The sequence below is a fragment of the Cervus elaphus genome, chromosome 18 (genome assembly GCF_910594005.1).
Source record: "Cervus elaphus chromosome 18, mCerEla1.1, whole genome shotgun sequence".
NCBI classification, from domain to species: domain Eukaryota; kingdom Metazoa; phylum Chordata; class Mammalia; order Artiodactyla; family Cervidae; genus Cervus; species Cervus elaphus.
In genome coordinates, this window is record NC_057832.1 from 19,785,690 (window position 1) to 19,806,378 (window position 20,689).

General features: G+C 40.0%; 1 protein-coding gene across 1 annotated transcript; it reads right to left on the bottom strand.

Annotated features, from left to right (window-relative positions):
• Positions 1 to 927: 927 nt before the first annotated feature.
• Positions 928 to 20,359, bottom strand: LOC122674506 (lanosterol 14-alpha demethylase). Its single transcript, XM_043872907.1, has 10 exons — positions 19,987 to 20,359; positions 18,006 to 18,104; positions 15,508 to 15,684; positions 13,611 to 13,737; positions 11,379 to 11,553; positions 10,385 to 10,504; positions 9,770 to 9,965; positions 8,402 to 8,497; positions 7,677 to 7,845; positions 928 to 2,234 (listed from the first exon to the last, which is right to left on the bottom strand). Exons 1-10 carry the CDS (start codon positions 20,161 to 20,163, stop codon positions 2,056 to 2,058), a joined length of 1,515 nt encoding a protein of 504 aa, XP_043728842.1. The 5' UTR covers positions 20,164 to 20,359; the 3' UTR covers positions 928 to 2,055.
• Between the last annotated feature and the right edge of the window lie 330 nt (positions 20,360 to 20,689).

A 20,689-nucleotide genomic window follows, 5' to 3' on the forward strand; every position in this document is an offset into this window, starting at 1 on the left:
TGTTCTAGAAGTTACAAATGTATTCTAAAACAGTTGGAGAGAGGAGCTCATGGGTAAAACCTTTTTTAAGCTAAGCACAGCTTTCCATTCAAGGTGATTCCACTCTAAGGGAGAATGAGAAAAGAGTGAGTGGGTACTCTGATCAGTTTCACTCCCACTGTTTGCCAGTCAGCATCCTTATAACATTAGGCCTCCAGTCAGACTTGTTAATGCTTCTCAATAATTATTCTGTAGTTGAAAACTAAATTTTATTATCTTAGAACTATTCACTAAACATGAACCAGCCTTACCACAGAGTTTTAACTTTTTTGTGCCATGAACCTTTCTAGCAATCTCGTGAAACTATGGATCCCTTCTCAAAATAATGCTTTTGGGATATAGACCATTTTTAAAATCTTTGTGAATTTATTATAGTATTGCTTCTGTTTTATGTTTTGGTCTTTCGGCCCCGAGGCATGCGGGAACTTAGCTCCCGACCAGGGGTCCAGCCCGCACCCCCTGCACAGGAAGGTGAGGTCTTAACCACTGGACCGCCAGGGGAGTCCCCAGAATAATGTTTTTAAAAACATACAGTATATAAGATTGCAAAGGACACCAATTATATAGACATACTCAAACTTTAAAAAATTTTTGTGGTGAGTAAAGAAGTAAGATCTAACAGATCTAACAGTCTTAGAATACCATAATTTCAAAGTAGTGATAAAAGTTAAAAGACATCTATAATGTGATATGAAAAGTATCTGATTTCTGTTTGCAAAATCATGAATACTGCTAATACTAATGTGGTTACATAAATTCATGAATAAAGGAAATATTATGGTTTGAAATTAGTACATATAAAGATGGCACTTTTTTTTCCCATCCCAGTTCCTAGATTCCTGAATTTTTCTCATTGAACCACACACTTCACAATTTATGAATACAGACTATATTCTCAAAGATAATTTAATGTGAAAAACTCAACAACACGGATTTTGCCTTCACAAATAGCTTAACATGAGACTGCTAACCTTTTAAACAGAACTGTAATACACAGTCGCATCTCCAGTTATAATTTGAGTTGATTCTTGAACACAGGCTTCAAAGAATTTGACCAGTGAGATACACTCCCAAGAAATCCTGCACTGTATTACCCTTGTCTTAAAGCCACAGTTCCTGATCTCAGGTTTTGTATTTAACAAGGAAAAAAAAAGCTTGTTAACCTAAATTAACAGAACTAGTCACAAAAACCCCTGATTAGATTCTAGAGAGGATATGGAAATCACCTTGGGCCAAAGAGAACAAAACTTATCCTTCAAGGACTTTATTTTGGACTTCCACACCAATGGAACTATGTGGACCCAGATACAAATTTATCAGGCAGATAAATATATGATATTCAGTAATTAGATCAAGTCACACAAAATTAATTTTGTATTATTTTTTAGGAAATATAATTAGTCATTGTCAGAAATCTGTTTCCTATGGACAGTGCTTCCAGCTATTTCAAAGGCTATATTTTCCTACAGTATAGCTCCATCATTGCTAAATATCATCATACCAAAACAATAGGATTCTCTTTTATCCAAGGCTTTAAATGTGAGTTTATTCCCTCCCCATCCATCCTTATATATACATACACTGCCCAATAAATGAATGAATAACCTAAGGCTTCCAGATGTTTCACTGGGCTTTTATACTTGGAGATCTAGTACAAGATCTAAATACTCTGAACTTTCTCGCCAAGAGCTATGTATGCTCTTTTAACACCTGGAAATTGTGTTATTTAGAGTCTGCCAGTTAACAAAGATCCTCACCCCCAAACTAATTAGCTTGATTTCCTTAAAGAGAGCATATGAAGTATCCATCATAAAACTATTAGGAAATATCTGAAATGCCATTGGATTTGATGGCACTGTTCAGTTAATACATAAAAACCATAAGCTTAAATAAACTTATTTAAAATTACAAACTCAAAAAAAAAGAGTATACTGGGAGTTGTTTCATAAACTTCATTCTCTTCAATGCTTTCGCAGTTTACAGTGATGTTCACATTTTAGTTCCTTGCTGCCTTTTTCATTTTGATCTTCGTTTGTATCGGATAACTGGGTTTTCAGGGGTGTGAATCATAGTTGTATAATTCACAGTGGGAAAATACCCATCAATGAGATCAAATTCATATAAACGAAGCATAGTGGACCAAATTGTCTTGATTTGAACATAGGCAAAATTCTCCCCAATGCAACGATGACGCCCTATAAAAGAAAAAAAAGTTTCCATAACAATTGGTTGAAGTTCTTTCTCATCTCTTTGAGTCTAGAGTGATAAAATTTGTTTATCTACAGTTAACTAAAGGTGAAAAGCAGATATACAGATACTATAGTAAAGAGACATTGTTTTCATAACAATGTAAGTAACCATAAAAATCCCAAGAGATTTTTAATGTCTCTTAGGGGAAACAGCACAGGGGTATTATACAATGATTTTTCCAATTGTTTTTTTCCTGAAACCCAACATCTATCTAGGTTAAAGATATGTAACGTTTGAAACACACAGTGGTAATCAAGTTTGGAGATACACTAGAATATTCTGAACATCAGAATATTAGAATATTCTCTTCTCTCCCAAGAGACCCATAGTTAAAAGTTAATATGAACCTTCCAATCAAAACTTTAAACACCATTTCAAATGATAATGGAAAACGGAATTTAATACACTGAAAATAGCAACACATCAAAATGTAAAGGGTCATATACGTATAAAAACTGACAAGCTGATTCTAAAATGCAGAGACAAATGCAAAAGACTAGATCTCCAAAGCAGTCTTGAAAAAGAAGAACCATGTTGCAGGACGTAAGACTTCAAATCTGACTTCATAACGAAATGTTTCACAACCTCTGATAATATGATTTGTAATAAATATAAATATGTATTTAGTCTTCCTTTCTTGGCACAGTGTTCCTCAAACCACTGGAACTTCTTAAGTGAAGAGAGCAAATAAAGGTCAAAGAAGAAAAGAGCCATTTGTTATTCATAACAAGCCCCTTTCAACCACAACTTGAATTTGCAAATGAGGTTTGGGGGTGGGGGTGGCACAGCCAGAGAGGGCATGCAGCTGTGTTCCCTTTCCTTCTGCTCTGCTCTGCGCTTCTCTTCAGTCAGGCTATTCCTGGGTTGTATACTTGTGCAGTAAACCAGCAGTCCACCTGACCTGCCTCCTGAGAAACCTGTATGCAGGTCAGGAAGCAACAGAACTGGACATGGAACAACAGACTGGTTCCAAATAGGAAAAGGAGTACATCAAGGCTGTATGTTGTCACCCTGCTTATTTAACTTATATGCAGAGCACATCATGAGAAACGCTGGGCTGGATGAAGCACAAGCTGGAATCAAGATTGCCGGGAGACAAAACAATCTATAGATTCAATGCAATCCCTATCAAGCTACCAACGGTATTTTTCACAGAACTAGACCAAACAATTTCACAATTTGTATGGAAATACAAAAAACCTCGAATAGCCAAAGTAATCTTGAGAAAGAAGAATGGACTGGAGGAATCAACCTGCCTGACTTCACTCTACTACAAAGCCACAGTCATCAAGACAGTATGGTACTGGCACAAAGACAGAAATATAGATCAATGGAACAGAATAGAAAGCCCAGAGATAAATCCACGAAGCTATGGACACCTTATCTTTGACAAAGGAGGCAAGGATATACAATGGAAAAAAGACAACCTCTTTAACAAGTGGTGCTGGGAAAACTGGTCAACCACTTGTAAAAGAATGAAACTAGAACACTTTCTAACACCATACACAAAAATAAACTCAAAATGGATTAAAGATCTAAATGTAAGACCAGAAACTATAAAACTCCTAAAGGAAAACATAGGCAAAACACTCTCCGACATAAATCACAGCAAGATCCTCTATGACCCACCTCCCAGAACATTGGAAATAAAAGCAAAAATAAACAAATGGGACCTAATGAAACTTAAAAGCTTTTGCACTACAAAGGAAACTATAAGTAAGGTGAAAAGACAGTCCTCAGATTGGGAGAAAATAATAGCAAATGAAGCAACAGACAAAGGATTAATCTCAAAAATATACAAGCAACTCCTGAAGCTCAATTTCAGAAAAATAAATGACCCAATCAAAAAATGGGCCAAAGAACTAAACAGACATTTCTCCAAAGAAGACATACAGATGGCTAACAAACACATGAAAAGATGCTCAACATCACTCCTTATCAGAGAAATGCAAATCAAAACCACAATGAGGTACCATTACACGCCAGTCAGGATGGCTGCTATCCAAAAGTCTACAAGCAATAAATGCTGGAGAGGGTGTGGAGAAAAGGGAACCCTCTTACACTGTTGGTGGGAATGCAAACTAGTACAGCCACTATGGAAAACAGTGTGGAGATTCCTTAAAAAACTGGAAATAGAACTGCCATATGACCCAGCAATCCCACTTCTGGGCATACACACTGAGGAAACCAGATCTGAAAGAGACACGTGCACCCCAGTGTTCATCGCGGCACTGTTTATAATAGCCAGGACATGGAAGCAACCTAGATGTCCATCAGCAGATGAATGGATAAGGAAGCTGTGGTACATATACACTATGGAATATTACTCAGCCATTAAAAAGAATTCACTTGAATCAGTCCTAATGAGATGGATGAAAATGGAGCCCCTTATACAGAGTGAAGTAAGCCAGAAAGATAAAGAACATTACAGCATACTAACACATATATATGGAATTTAGAAAGATGGCAACGATAACCCTATATGCAAAACAGAAAAAGAGACACAGATGTACAGAACAGACTTTTGAACTCTGTGGGAGAAGGTGAGGGTGGGATGTTTCGAGAGAACAGCATGTATATTATCTATAGTAAAACAGATCACCAGCCCAGGTGGGATGCATGAGACAAGTGCTCCGGCCTGGTGCACTGGGAAGACCCAGGGGAATCGGGTGGAGAGGGAGGTGGGAGGGGGGATCGGGATGGGGAATACGTGTAAATCTATGGCTGATTCATATCAATGTATGACAAAACCCACTGAAATGTTGTGAAGTAATTAGCCTCCAACTAATAAAAAAAAAAAAATTATTTTAAATCTTTAAAAAAAAAAAAGATTGCCGGGAGAAATATCAATAACCTCAGATACAAAGATGCCACCACCCTTATAGCAGAGAGTGAAGAAGAACTAAAGAGCCTTCTGAAGAAGTGAAAGAGGAGAGTGAAAAAGTTGGCTTAAAACTCAACATTCAGAAAACTAAGATCATGGCATCTGGTCCCATACTTCATGGCAAACAGATGGGGAAAACAATGGAAACAGCGACAGACTTGATTTTCTTGGGCTCCAAAATCACTCACTGCAGATGGTGACTGCAGCCATGAAATTAAAAGACGCTTGCTCCTTAGAAGAAAAGTTATGACCAACCTAGACAGCATATTAAAAAACAGAGACATTACTTTGCCAACAAAGGTCCATCTAGTCAAAGCTATGGTTTTTCCAGAAGTCATGGACAGATGTGAGAGTTGGACTATAAAGAAAGTTGAGCACCGAAGAACTGATGCTTTTGAACTGTGGTGTTGGAGAAGACTCTTGAGAGTCCCTTGGACAGCAAGGAGATCCAACCAGTCCATCCTAAAGAAAATCAGTCCTGAAATATTCATTGGAAGGACTGATGCTGAAGCTGAAACTCCAATACTTTGGCCACCTGATGCAAAAAGACCCTGATGCTGGGAAATATTGAAGGCAGGGGGAGAAGGTGATGACAGAGGATGAGATGGTTGGATGGCATCACTGACTCGATGGACATGAGTCTGAGGAAGCTCTGGGAGTTGGTGATGGACAGGGAGGCCTGGCGTGCTGCAGTCCCTGGGGTCGCGAGGAATCAGACACGACCGAGCAACTGAACTGACTGACTGAAACCAGCAGTCAGTAAGCAAGCGCTCCGGAGTTCTGTGAGCCATTCTAACAAATCATGGAAGCGCAAAGCGGGCGTCCAGAGAGCCTCAGGTTTACAGCCAGTTGGTTAGAACAGCTAACAACCTGCACTTGTAAATGGCATCTAACGTGGTGGGGGAACTGAGCCCTTCACCAATGCGGTCTGCACTAACCCCAGACAGAAGCCAGGTAAGTGTCAGTTTAGAAATGGTTCCTTTTTGAGGCAGAATTTGGGCTTGATAACTAATGCCCCTTCCAACCACTTGAACAATCTATGACTCTTCTATGTTATGTATATGGTATACCACTTTTGAATTTCTTTAGTAAATAGTTATTAAGATCTAAAGTTTCCAAAGGACCTTATACTTTCATTTACGTGAGGAAAAGGTGTGACCAATGATAAACAAGTCATGTCACTTAAATGGTCTTTTTGGAAAGTCAAATAAGTCATAGAATACAGTTAAATCCGTGCAAAGTACCAATGACTAGAGAAATTACTGGAGGAACAGCCGTCAGCCTGCATTATTTTAGGATCTTAATCGAAATGCAGAGGTTTGCACATTTATGCACTACCTGTCCAAATTTCAGTTCAGTTCAGTCACTCAGTCATGCCTGACCTTTTGCGACCCCATGGACTGCAGCACGCCAGGCCTCCCTGTCCATCACCAACTCCCGGAGCTTACTCAAACTCAAGTCCATTGAGTTGAAGATGCCATCCAACCATCTCATCCTGTTGTCCCCTTCTCCTCCTGCCTCCAGTCTTTCCCAGCATCAGGGTCTTTTCCAATGAGTCAGTTCTTCGCATCAGGTGGCCAAAGTATTGGAGTTTCACAAGTATACTATCAAGGGTGAAACAGACCACCAGCCCAGGTTGGATGCATGAGACAAGTGCTCAGGGCTGGTGCACTGGGAAGACCCAGAGAGATGGGATGGGGAGGGAGGCGGGAGAGGGGATCGGGATGGGGAACACATGTAAATCCATGGCTGATTCATGTCAGTGTGTGGCAAAAACCACTACAATATTGTCAAGTAATTAGCCTCCAACTAATAAAAATAAATGGAAAAAAAAACAACAACAAAGTATTGGAATTTCAGCTTCAGCGTCAGTCCTTCCAATGAATATTCAGGACTGATTTCCTTTAGGATGGATTGGTTAATTTCCTTGCAGTCCAAGGGACTCTCAAGAGTCTTCTCCAACACCACACAGTTCAAAAGCATCAATTCTTTGGTGCTCAGCTTTCTTTATAGTCCAACTCTCACATCCATACATGACTACTGTCCAAATTTAAAGAACATTATAAGAATACATAAACAACCAAAAAGCTCACTAACAATCCAGAAAAGCTTCCATGCCATTCCTCTTTTCTGAAATGCTGATTATCTCATCATATTTAGCTTCAAATGCTAAATGGCGTGCTAACTTCAACAGTTCTTTAAAACATAATTCACAAAGAGCTTTAAATAGCATAAGGGAAAACAGGGTAGACTACAAAAATCAGAACTATAAAACTAGATGGGTTACAAAAGATAATAGAACACTATATAAGGATTCACAGAACTGTTTCTTTTAGTACAAATGAAATATTTCTTCCAACCTGCAAAGATTACATGCCTACAAATGTCTGTAGGCATGTCCCCATAAGAAAAGGGAAGATATTTGTAAATAAAATTCACATGGATTATTTAACAAATACGTTATCAGAACTAACATTTCAAATATGAAGTGTAATCATCTTACCAGCCCCAAATGGCACATAAGCAAACTTCTCTCCTGATGCTAGACTGTCCTCTAAGTAGCGATCAGGATTAAAGTCCAGACGCTCTACCCATGAGTCTTTGAGTCTCTGATTGACAGTAGGAGAAACACACACCTGATGTCCTGGAGGAATGGTGTACCCTGCCACAGTCTACAAAGGAAAGCAACACACTTCATTAGATAACTGAATATTCCACCAAATAATCCGATCTCTGTACAATAAAGCACTAGTATACATGAAATATACATATATTTTAAAACTGGCTGGTAGGCCAGTTAAAAGTCATTTTAACTCAAGATGATTTCCATATGACACAACATTGGGCTGGAAGGACATACACAAATTTTAAAAAATCATAATGCCATGGGGCTGGGGATGGGATTTCAAGAAGCCTTTCACAATCCAATTTACACAGTTCCACAGTTACAATTACTTATAACAACATATATGTTATTTTAAAAAACCAAGGAAAAAACTACACTTCCATTTTAAAAGCCCTAATTGTTAAAATGTAGGGAGATCAGATGAGCATGTATACTGTCTGCAATGTGTAAAAATATTTATATATCTAGAATATGTAAAACTGAAAATTATGTACAAGTGATTATTCTATGTCTTTAAAAAAATTCTCTTCGATATTACACTATTTCTTTTTGATAAATAAAACTTGAGGCCACAGAGGAAAAGCTCTAGCCAGGAGACTCACCAAAGGAGTTTTGGCCAGTCTCATCATGGTCATTATAGGAGGTCGAAGTCTTAATGTTTCTTTTATACAGCGATCAAGTAAATTGAGATCCTTGAGCTAAAAAGAGAAAAGTTTTCCAAGGTTTACAAACATTTAACTGCAACAGGATACAAACAAGTTCAGAGTAGCTGAATAGAAACAGTTTTATTACTGTCCATGGTCAGCAAAGAAAAAGAAGGCAAGGTAACATCATGGCATGGTAAGGACCTGCAAAAATTTACCCATCTAAAACATGAAAACAGTAGCAAAAATTATCAGTTTCAGCTTTTTCAAAACTGCACACAAATGTTTATCGCAGCAGTACTCATAGTATCCTAAAGTGGAAACAATCCAAATGTCAATCAACTGGTGAAGAGGCTAATCAAAGTGGGATAGCCACATGATGGAATGTCACTTTCACAATAAAGAAGGCTAAAGTACTGATACATGCTACAACATGATTAATCTTGAAAACATGCTAGGTGAAAGAAGCCAGTCACAAGAGATCACATACTGTATGATCCCATTCATATGAAATGTCCAATAGGCATTAGTGGTTGCCAGGGGCAGGGGAAATGGACTGCTCATGGCCCTCTTTTGGAAGTGGCGTAAACATTTTCAAATGAGACTCTGATGATGGTTTCACAATTCTGAAAATATTTTTAAAAACCAGTGGATTATATACTTTAACAGGTCGATTTTATAGTATGTAATTAGCTATCACTATAAAAATTACTACAATCAGGAATTAAAAGGAGACATCACCACTGCCCTAATAGAAAAGAATGACAAGAGAATACTTTAACAACTGTTTGCCAACAAGTTAGGTAACCTAGATGAAACAAATTCCTAGGAAGACACAAACTGCCAAAAACTAACTAAAAGAAACAGAACATGTGAACAGATTTGTAAAAAGTGAAGACGCTGAACTAGTAATCAAAAACTGCCCACGAAGAAAGCACAGCCTAGATGGCTTCCCGGGTTAACACCACCAGACAGTTAAGAAAGCAGCAATACCAGTCCTTCACAAAGCCTTCCTAAAAGGAAAAAGAGGCGGGAATGCTTCCAAACTCCTTCTCTAAGAACCAACAATACCCTGATACCAAAATCTGTCAAAGACATAACAATACAACCACAGCCCACTATCCCCTGTGAATATAGTCCAAAAGTCCTCAACAAAACACCAGCAAACAGATCCAGGGTTAGGACATTTCAGGGAGGCTATGGGGAATTTTCTAAAAATAATCAATTTAATCTAGAGTATATAGAAGATCCCAAATTGTCCCCTTTAAAAATCAGCCACACACACTCAGTATCATAAGCAGCAATGAAGCTGAAAATCCCACAAACCTGGTCATAAGTCAGAGGAGGCAGATTCTCGCCACAGACTGTCTTCTGTTCTAAGAAACATTTTTCTTGCAGCGTTTTGTCTCTGGCCAGAAAGAAGCCCATCCAGGCACTGGTAGTTGAGGAAGTATGCTGACCTGCCAAGAGCAGTCCAATCAGCATGCCTGCTACTTCATCATCCGTCAGAGGACGCCCATCCCTACAGAACGGACCACATGCACAAATTTAACATTTGCAGATGCACTTTATACCCCAACCTTTGCATAAAAATTGGTTCCTTTTCTCTCTTGCATTTGCCCATCACAAGTCCAAATTTTTTTTCCCCTTTAGAGAAGAGAGGCCAATAAAAAATATGACATTAATTACAAAGACTTCATTGCAGTTTACTAACAAACTTTTCACATGCACAGTACTAAATTCCAGTAAGGTACAGGATTCCAGTAATTTAGGTCTCATCCATTTAAGAAGTTGAAAGGTCATAGCTACTAATTTTTGCCAGTATTATTACTTTTTAAATGTACTTAAATGTACATGTAGTTAAATGCATTTAACTATATTTTATGTGTTTTATGTGGAATTTCCTGCTTCACTTTAATATGTGATCTGAAGAGCTCTTACTTGTAAGTAGACTCTAATAAAGTTTGGAGAATGTCATCAATTTTTTCTCCTGACTCTCTGCGTTTCTGGATCGCCTTGTAGAAAATATTCTTGATCTCCCGATGAGCTCTGTCCCTGCGTCTGTAATTCAAACATGAAGATGACTTTAAAAAATTAAGCAATACTTTCAGGCATCAATTGACAAAACTCAGAACCAAGAGAAAAAAAAAGAATCCATGAGAATCTTATATTGTTAGGAATTTCTAAGGTCCTTAAGGACAGGAAATGTGTTATACATATCCCTGATTCTGAACACACTACCTATGTTATAATTGAAGACTCAAATGATTATTCCTTTACAGCCATTTTCCATTTTAAAAGAAAGCAGAAATACACCTTTACATTAACATGAAATCCCAATTTTAAGCAAATTAATTCTTAAAGTGGACAGACTCACTCTGGTTCTTCTATAGGATTTAAGATTTTAATACCTCCCATTCCTCACTTGAACAGAAATGAATCAATAAAGGCTACTAATAGGCAAAACACTAAGCTACATGTCAAGTCCTATGAGCAGTGTTTCTCTGTATCACAGATGATCCCTTGCCCTTAAGGAGATCACAATCCAGCTGACAAGGAGACAAAGAAAGGTGTGAATACTTCAAAACAAAGAAACTTCACAACAAACTACAAATTAGTCAACTACTTTCAAGTGCTTAGAAGGCTGCATCGCTTCTAGGTAAGAGTTCAGGAACTTTCCTGAGTACAAGGAATACATGGGTCAAGTAGGTTTTAAAATATCAGGACAGACAAATTAACCCTTCTAAAACTGAAACTTAACCTTAAATGAGCTCCCTATGTAAAAAAAATGTTGAATTCTTACAGAAGAAGGGAGGCTCATAATCTCCCCCAATTTGTTTCTATATTTAATTTTTATTTTTGTTAATGCAAAGCAAACCAACAGTACAGTAACTAAACAAAGTGAAATGACCAAGCATCATCTCTTTATCCATACCTGAAACTAGGCAGAGGGAGCCAGCCTGGCAAAAGCCAGGCTGCGTGGCTAAAACCTCCATCCAAATCCGCATACAGTTGTGCCACCTTCTCGTTGAGTTGACTTCTGATTTCCTTTCCATGTAAACAATGGCTGGCTGTTAAAATTATGAGCTCAGAAAGAGCTTCAAACAAATCTAGAGGGAAAAAGATCATTCCCGTTACCATTGCCAAAAATTCTTTTGAAATGTTGTTTTCTTAGAGATGCAAAAGTACTGTGAAGGAAATGAGAATAAAAATTTAACTCATTAACCAACAAAATCCTATTCACACCACTGAAAGAAGCCTGTAGACAGGCTACAATAAAGAGAAACCAAAGGCAGCCCCCCTCTGTGGACAGCCAAGACGGATGCCACAGAGGCAACTAAAATCTCACTCATCCTCATGAGCCCTTCATCTCAGAAAGAAAAAGAAGATAAAAATGAATGTGGTTATCTGAGTTCCAGGTCACAGGATAATGAAGGCAATAAAAAGATTATCTAGTACATAAGGGGATAAAAGGATGCTTTCTAAGAAAGAGCAGTCCAAAGACTGAAGAATGGATTATTCCCCAGATCAAAAGTGGGAAATTCATAAGTGGGAAAAAAATAAAGTCTTGAAAAAGTCTTAGAACTAACTAATCACCATCTTGTATATGCAAACATTAGAGACAGATGCATCAAGTAAGCACACCCTTTAAAAGTCCTAACAATTACTCAGTCGATATCCTGTTCTTTAATTCTATGTTCACCAAACGAACTTTGAGTTATCATTTGGCTTTCCAATTACATTGCCAACAAAGAGAAGTTCCGCAAGTATTATGCTGTTCTTGGTCCCATAATTGCATCTCACTTGTATTTATTCAGTTAGCATTCTCATTTATACATCAGCTTCTTGTAGAATACCAAGTATGTCACATAAAGCTTGGGTCTATTAAATAAAACCAGGTTCCTGGACCTTTTACAGAAGCTGAAGACTAGACCCAGAATGTGACGACCCACGCAGTAGTCTCACTGCCCTGTAGACAGATGTTGCTTCCTGCTAGGGCTATGGCAATGCTTTCAATGGCAACACTTAACTGCAGTCCAGTATAAAAACTGGATTCACAGAGTCCAAAGAATGTTATGTTACATTCAATATATTCCCTACATAAGGTGAGAAAGTATATAATACGTTTTTTAAAGATTTCTAATGGGAACAGCTAAAATCGCTCTTTTGGGAGTACAGCAAGCTTATGTATTTAAACTTACATTTTTGTTGAAATAAACCATTCCCATACAACATTAGAAAAATAATGTATTACATATATAATTTAATCTTTTAGACTTCAACTTGCTGACATGAAGGGCAAATTTTTTTATTTTATATATTATCTTAAAATGACCTTGAATGTAAGTTTTACATTTGGTTTATTTCAAAATTCAATCATGAATCATTTTTATGTAATTCACACAATTGCTGCTGCTAAGTCACTTCAGTCGTGTCCAACTCTGTGCGACCCCATAGACGGCAGCCCACCAGGCTCCCCCGTCCCTGGGATTCTCCAGGCAAGAACACTGGAGTGGGTTGCTATTTCCTTCTCCAATGCATGAAAGTGAAAAGTGGAAGTGAAGTCGCTCAGTCCTGTCCGACTCTTAGCGACCCCATGGACTGCAGCCTACCAGGCTCCTCCATCCATGGGATTTTCCAGGCAAGAGTACTGGAGTGGGTTGCCATTGCCTTCTCCAAATTCACACAATTGAGCTAAATAGTATGCACATTAATTAAAATATTTTAAGATTTTGCTAAGTGAGCAGCAATAATTACTTCCTCTCAAGTCTTTTAACTCCATAACATGTTCATTTCATTAAATATAAGGCGGTTTTGCTTCCCAGGTAGCGTGAGTGGTGAAGAGCCCACCTGCCAATGCAGGAGATGTAATAGATGTGGATTTGATCCATGGATCAGGAAGATCCCCTGGAGGAGGGCATGGCACCCCACTCCAGTATTCTTGCCTGCAGAATCACTTGGACAGAGGAGCCTGGCGGGCTACAGTGCATGGGGTGGCAAAGAGTCAGACACGACTGAAGCGATTCAGCATGCAAGCGTGCAAGGTGGTTTTACATGTGTTGTAGTTTGCTCTTTACACACACATACACACACACATTCTTAAAACTTCTAGTCACAGAAAAGTAGACGTATTAGGACAAATGAAAAACCAAAATATTGTGCTTACTTTTTTCTCCACTTTCTCCCCAACTTTCAAAGTATTCTTTTGTTTCTTTTTCAATTATAGAAACATGCTGTCTAAAGTGGGCTATGTTAAGACCACTTTTCAACATTTTCTTCTGCTCCAAAAAAACCTTCAAAATATTAAGAGTATACAAGTATTAAAACAGTTCTATCATGAGACTCATTTGGGTTATTATAACTCTTTAACACTCAAAGAAAGCAATCTTCTGAAAAATTGAAAACAAAGATAAAATAATTTTCTTCACCACACCAGATAAAACTTCATGTATATATCTGAAGTAACATGTAGTAGACACATGCTATGCAGGTTCAATTCAAATGAAAAATTAGGAACCCCACTTCTGGCCCTCCTTCCTATATATACATGCTTTCCCCACTCTTGACTCGAAGGCTGCCTCCTCCTATTTCATTATATTCTAGTCTTCCAACCCAACCTAGATGCCAACACAATCTCCCAAAGGTCCATTATGCTTTGTTAATATTTTTATCCTCTTTCACATATTCTACCATTTATTCCCAAACAAATATCATTCCTCACTCACACTATCTTCCAAAAGTTGAATTAGAATGTAATACAGTGGGAATAAATTCACACTAATACAATAAACCCTTTGGGAAAGTTCTTAAAATAGAACTTCTGGTTAGATATATCCAACCAGAGGGATTAACCTAGGCTTTCGCTTTTGGTCTTTTTTTTTGTTTTGTTTTGTTTCGCTTTTGGTCTTTTTTTTTTTCCTTTATTTATTTATTTATTTTTTCAGTGGTTTTTGTCATACATTGATATGAATCAGCCATGGATTTACATGTATTCCCCCTCCCGATCCCCCCTCCCACCTCCCTCTCCACCCGATTCCTCTGGGTCTTCCCAGTGCACCAGGCCCGAGCACTTGTCTCATGCATCCAACCTGGGCTGGTGATCTGTTTCACCATAGATAATATACATGTTGTTCGTTCGAAACATCCCAACCTCACCTTCTCCCACAGAGTTCAAAAGCCTGTTCTGTACTTCTATGTCTCTTTTTCTGTTTTGCATATAGGGTTGTCATTACCATCTTTCTAAATTCCATATATATGTGTTAGTATGCTGTAATGTTCTTTATCTTTCTGGCTTACTTCACTCTGTATAATGGGCTCCAGTTTCATCCATCTCATTAGAACTGGTTCAAATGAATTCTTTTTAATGGCTGAGTAATATTCCATGGTGTATATGTACCACAGCTTCCTTATCCATTCATCTGCTGATGGGCATCTAGGTTGCTCGCTTTTGGTCTTAAGGAGAGCTGTTCATTCCCCCATACCTCCTCAATCCCCAGAAGCAACACTTAATGGCAATTCTCAGCTGCTATACTAGAGTACTGGGTAATGCATGGTACACTGATAGCCAGAGCCTGCACCAAGTAATTAAGCCAATTATTGGATCTGCATTTTATACCAAGTTGTAGCACTTAAATATTTGCCTTTGGGGGAGCAAAGAAATCACACAAACTTCTAAAACCAACAACCTCTAGCTCAAAAGAGCTCTCATCCTAGAATTTCAGGTAGGAGGTGGGAAAGTATTAATAAGAGGCCCTTCTGATGAAATGAGTTTTTCCTTCTTACTATCTCAAATCTAATGCTAACACGCTAAGTTCTCATTGATCTATTAATATTTCTTTGCACAGGAAGCCCTTTAAAATTGCTTAGTCCACACCAGCAGCTATAAAGCAAAATACCCATTCTGTCAGCTACCCTTGGTTTTCCTTCTCATAAACGCCTCCTGATTCTTCAGAGTTTTGAGGCAAGGAACAATCTCTTCTATACGTTAGCAGCAGAGCTTACACCACTAGCTACAAATTGTATAGTGTAGATTTGTCTTTCTTCAAGTTAACCATGTCACCTACTGTATTAGGCACATCATAGGCAACTCCTTTCCCAAACACAGGTGTTGTCAGACGGCTGTAGACATCCTCGGCATTCAAGTCTTCGTTTTTACTATTAAAAAGCAGTGCGGCAGCCTCACTCCCCAGCAGGTAGGTAAACGTCTTGCCCACCATGGTAAAACTAAATACAGGTCCATACTGAAGAGAGAAAAGTACCCACAGTGACGTTACCAAAAAATCTGCAAGCGCTAAGACATTCATCTTAAATAACAAAATAATACATTGTTGAAGATCAAAACATTCCACGAACCTTAATGCAATTCTTCCCCCTGTCTTTGTCCAAATGTATAATTATGTTCATCCAGTTCCAAATAAAACATAAATAAAACTTTCTATTCTGCTTTTTTCACTCCTTACATTGAAAATATTTTCTATCTTTCACAGACATCATATTAACTGTTCTTTCTATGGTTGATGTGTCCATTTTTTATTTATTATAGATAATTATGTAATGAATATCTCTGAGAATATAGATACATTTTCTCTTTGATTAAAGGTAACTTTAGAGGAGTAGCCAAAAAATATGACCTTTCGTAAAGTCCTTGCTATGTGAAGATACCAGAATTTTATTTAGTGATGAGTCCTACCACTATCTCACCAACACTGAATGATCTCATTTTTAATTTTTTGTTCATCTGGTTAGGTGCTAAATGCTTTACTTTGCAGTTTTCTGATTACTATTAAAGATTTCAGTTACTGGGGATACAATCATGAACAAAAATACTGTCTGTGACTCAAGGAACTCCAGTCTATTTAAAAAGATACAACTCAATTGAATAATCGCATTAACAAATGTAAAATTACAAATGTGACAAGTACTACACAAAGGAAAGCAACTCTTCAATGAGAGAACTGATAAAAGGGACTAAAAATAGAAAAAGACACCAGAGCTGAGACCTAAAGCATGGGTAGGGGCAGTAGTTAGCCTGATGGCAGAGCATGCGCAGAGTTCTAAAGGTAAAAGGGAAGGCAAGGATTCGATGAGGGTAGAGTCTATCTAGGAGGGCCTGCACCATACAGAGCCTTAGAAGCCACCTGCAGGGAGCTGTATCCTTGCAAGCAACGGAATGAGATGGAAGGTCTTAAACTGCACGGGAAAGATAATAATCTGTGCATATTTTAAAAGAAAGATCCCTCTGGCTCCTGGATGGAGGGAAGGAAGAGACAGGAGCTGAAGGAAAGCCAGACGACCAGCGAGCCTGTCACAGGAACCTGTGATGAGCACCTGGGACGATGGAATGGAGGCGGTGGAGACAGCAGCAGAAGGATGCAGAATTATTTTGCAGAGAAAATCTGCAGGTTTGGCAATGAATTGCTGGATGGAGCAGGAAGTATCAAGAGTGAATCCTAGGCTCCTGGTACGTTGCAAAACTGGTAGAACAATGAGGAGCAAAGTGAACAGGAAGGACGATCAGGATTAGAGAGAAAAATCACAGGGTCAGATTGTTTAAATGTCTGATTTCAGGTGACTTTGGACAACTGAGAAAAAATCATGTGGGAGGTGGATATTCAGGTCTGAAGACCGAAGGAGAGACCTGAATTGGAGACATTAATTTGGGTGTCATTTACATCTGGTTGGGCTTTCCAGGTGCCTGTCAATGCAGAAGATGCGGGTTCAAAATTAAAAATGAGTTGGGAAGATTCCCTGAGAAGGGAATGGCAACCCACTCCAGTATTCTTGCCTGGGTAATTGCAAAGACAGAGGAAGCAGGTGGGTCACAGTCCACGGGGTCACAAGGAGTCAGACACAACTGAGGGACTAACACTTTCACACTTTGACTTCATGTGGCTAAAAACTGAAGCTACAGGTAGAAACAAGATCAGCTATGAAAGAATAAAAGCCAAGGACCAAACCTCAGTGAATCCCAACAGTCAATGGCCAAGCGTGAGCCCACAAATGAGTTAGGAAAGCAGCATTCAGAGAAGCAGAAGAAAAAGTGAGAGAAGCCACAGCTAAGGTGGGAGTGGTCATCACTGACACATACAGCTCAGTTCACTGTATTAGGACACAGTGCTCATTAGTGAAGGGGTTGAAAGACAGACTAAAGTGGACTAAAGAGTAAGGAGGAGGTGTGGAAATAGAGACTAAGTACAGAAACCTGCTGAAGGGGGAGGGACATGAGAGGGGGTTAGAAAATTCCAGATGCATGGTTAAAAAAAAAGGGTCAATTATTAATAGTATCCATGTTAACTGTGATCAGTGAATACAAAATTGAGGCCAGTGGTTTTTAAACCATAGTTGCCAGGACTAAATTTCCTCAGAGATAATCCCAGAACAAAGGAGAACATAAGAGGGTCTCTAAGACCCCTCCAGCTCTTAATCCAGAGCAGCTCCAATTTTATCTGTTACCTGTACTGGGGATAGGCATAAGATTACATTAAAAAAAAAAAAATTCCACTATTATATTAAAATTGGAAAAGCACTAATTTCTTTTCCTTTAATGATCTGTAACACTTACCTTCTCATATGCATCTTCTAGGAATTCAATTGGACTTTTCCCAAATGCTATAGCATGTCCAAGGAATGGAATTGGAGAGAAAATGTATGGTGGACTTTTCTGCAAAAGAAAACAAACAAAAAAACTTCGAGTTTACATTTCCTATTATAAGACATTCAGTTTAGTTTCACAATTCAAAAAGAAAAAAAGAAAGAAGTTTGTCCTTAATATTAAGAAGTTACCAAAAGAGGAAGCACCAAAAGTAACTTCACAACAAGCAAACCACAAATACCTTAGAGAGAGCAGCTTTGGGAAAAAGAAGAGAAACTCTTCTCTTCTGGTATAAGATAAATGACCAGACAAACATCACAGTACTGCAATTATTAATGCTGAACACTTTCTAGAATATGCCCAGTATTATCAGTGGCTCTAGGCAACCTTCCTAACCATGAGTAAAAACAATACGAAACTCAAACTATGGTTTCTTGAGCACTTATTTCTACTACCACTCACAATTTTAGTCCCAAAATCTTGCCTAAATCTTTAGTCCCACAATGGGGAAAAAAACAGAGTAACTTGAGGGAAAGAAGGGAAATGTTTAAGATGCTATATTCCTCAGTATGGTCAACAGAACACATTGTCATTTCTTTCAAGGAATGATCTAGATCCATTGATTTTAAAGAGAGAGAAAATCAGTTCTAGCAGGAACATTTTATTTATTTATTTTTTTAGCAGGAACACTTTAGCACTCACTATGAAAGGTACTTCTGGGCTTCCCACATAGCTCAGTGGTAAAGAATCAACCTGCCAAAGCAAGAGATGTAGGTTTTGGCCGGGAAGATCACCTGGAGGAAATGACAACCCACTCTAGTATTCTTGCCTAGAGAATTCCATGGACAGAGGAGCCAGGCAGGCTACAGTCCATGGGGCTGCAGAGTCAGACAGGAATGATCCACTGAGCATGCGGGCTTAAAATGTACTTCAGGTGCCCCAAAATGAGACTCACAGATTAGAGCATCAAGTCTCCTGAAATCAAATATGCAGTTATGGAAAAGGACAATAGCCCTCATATCTTTCGTAGTCTCAAAGACAAAGGAGCTCTACAAACTCACTCTTTGGACAATAGTAGCAACAATCTTAAAATACTACAGTTGTCTTTCCAAAGATAACACTTCCTCAAAAATACCACACATGGGGGGAGGGGGGAATAGAACTGCCTCATGCCTGTTTTAGGTCAAACAAAAATCATTTCAGAAACTACTTGGTCAATAGTTTGTGATTTCCACTGTCAGTAAAAAATGTATTCTATTGTCAGTGCTACTTGGTTTCGCTAAAAACGCATTCATCACATATATTCGGGAAATAGAAGCCAGTGGTCAGTAAAGGCTCTAAGTTAGAGAATCTGATATTTTATTAGCATCATACGAAGGTCCCTGCAACACTCATCACGCTCACTCTACCAAACTCAACACATTCCTTTCCACACTGATGTAAAATCGGCACTAGGGGTAACGACACAGCCCATAGAACACTGAACCACTCAAGGGCAGCCACCCAGGATGACAACCACCAGGGCCGAAGCTGCCCAAAACATCACCAACAGGGCCCCCACCAGGGCTGAAACACCCCTTACGGCGGCCAGTACCATCACCGGACGCTCAGGGCCACAGCCGCCACCCCGACCCCGGCCATTAGGGCTACCGGTAGTGCCCCGGTCAACAGAGCCATCACTGAGACCACAGTCGCGGCAAACAGGACCCCAACGAGGCCGAGGCACGCGACCGACATCAGGGCACCCAGCACCGAGCTCAGCAAGGTCAGGGCAGTCGCGACCGCCCGCGCCACCAGAATCGGGGCTGCTGCCCCTCGACCCCCGCCCAACGCCAGCCTCCAGCGCGCCCGCCGCCACTGCCCAGCAGCACCGCGGTGCCAGCCCCTCGCTAGCTCTTCGGTCGCCCTGGTCGCAGCGTCCCCCCAGCAGAACCCCCAGGGGTGCACGTACCGCCCCAGCCGGCAGTGGTGGGGCCAGGTGGCCAACCGCGAGGCGGAGCAGGTAGACCAGACTGAGAGTGAAGGCGCAGGCGATGAGCAGCATGGATGGGAGGTTGCCGCCCGTTACTTGCTCCATAGCCTGCCCCAGCACTGACCCGCCCGCCTGCAGTAAGTCCAGCATCACCATCCTGGCCGCCACCCCCGCGTCAGTTTGCCTGAGACGCTGGAGGCCAAGGTCGCCGCGGCTCCTCCGAATCCACGGAGGAAGAGAAGCTGGCAGACGGGCGATAGGAGGTGGCCCCGGCCAGCAGGTCTCCTACGAAGCCCAGCCCCATGCACTGTAACTCCTGGCTCGTTCGCGCACCACCCTGTACGTCACAGAACAGGGCGGGGCCTGCAGCTGGCCACGCCCCTTAAGTAGAGCCACCATGCCGAAGTCTCCTTGCGCCGCGAGAGAGAGGAACTGAAGAATCAGGCTGCACCTGTGGCACGAGAAGTGCAGAGACAGAAGAGAAACATAGGCTTAAGAGGAGGCCACCCTAAGAATCGCGAGCCACCCGAGCCTGTGTGTCCTGGATGCCGGGAGCCAGGACACGGCACCGTGATGGGACGGGCGGAAGGATTTCAGGGAGAGGGTTGCGGCGTGGCGGCGGCGGCGGCGCGCGTTCGGTGATTGCACCGCGCGCGGCTGAGGTGATCTCGGCTTATGTGGC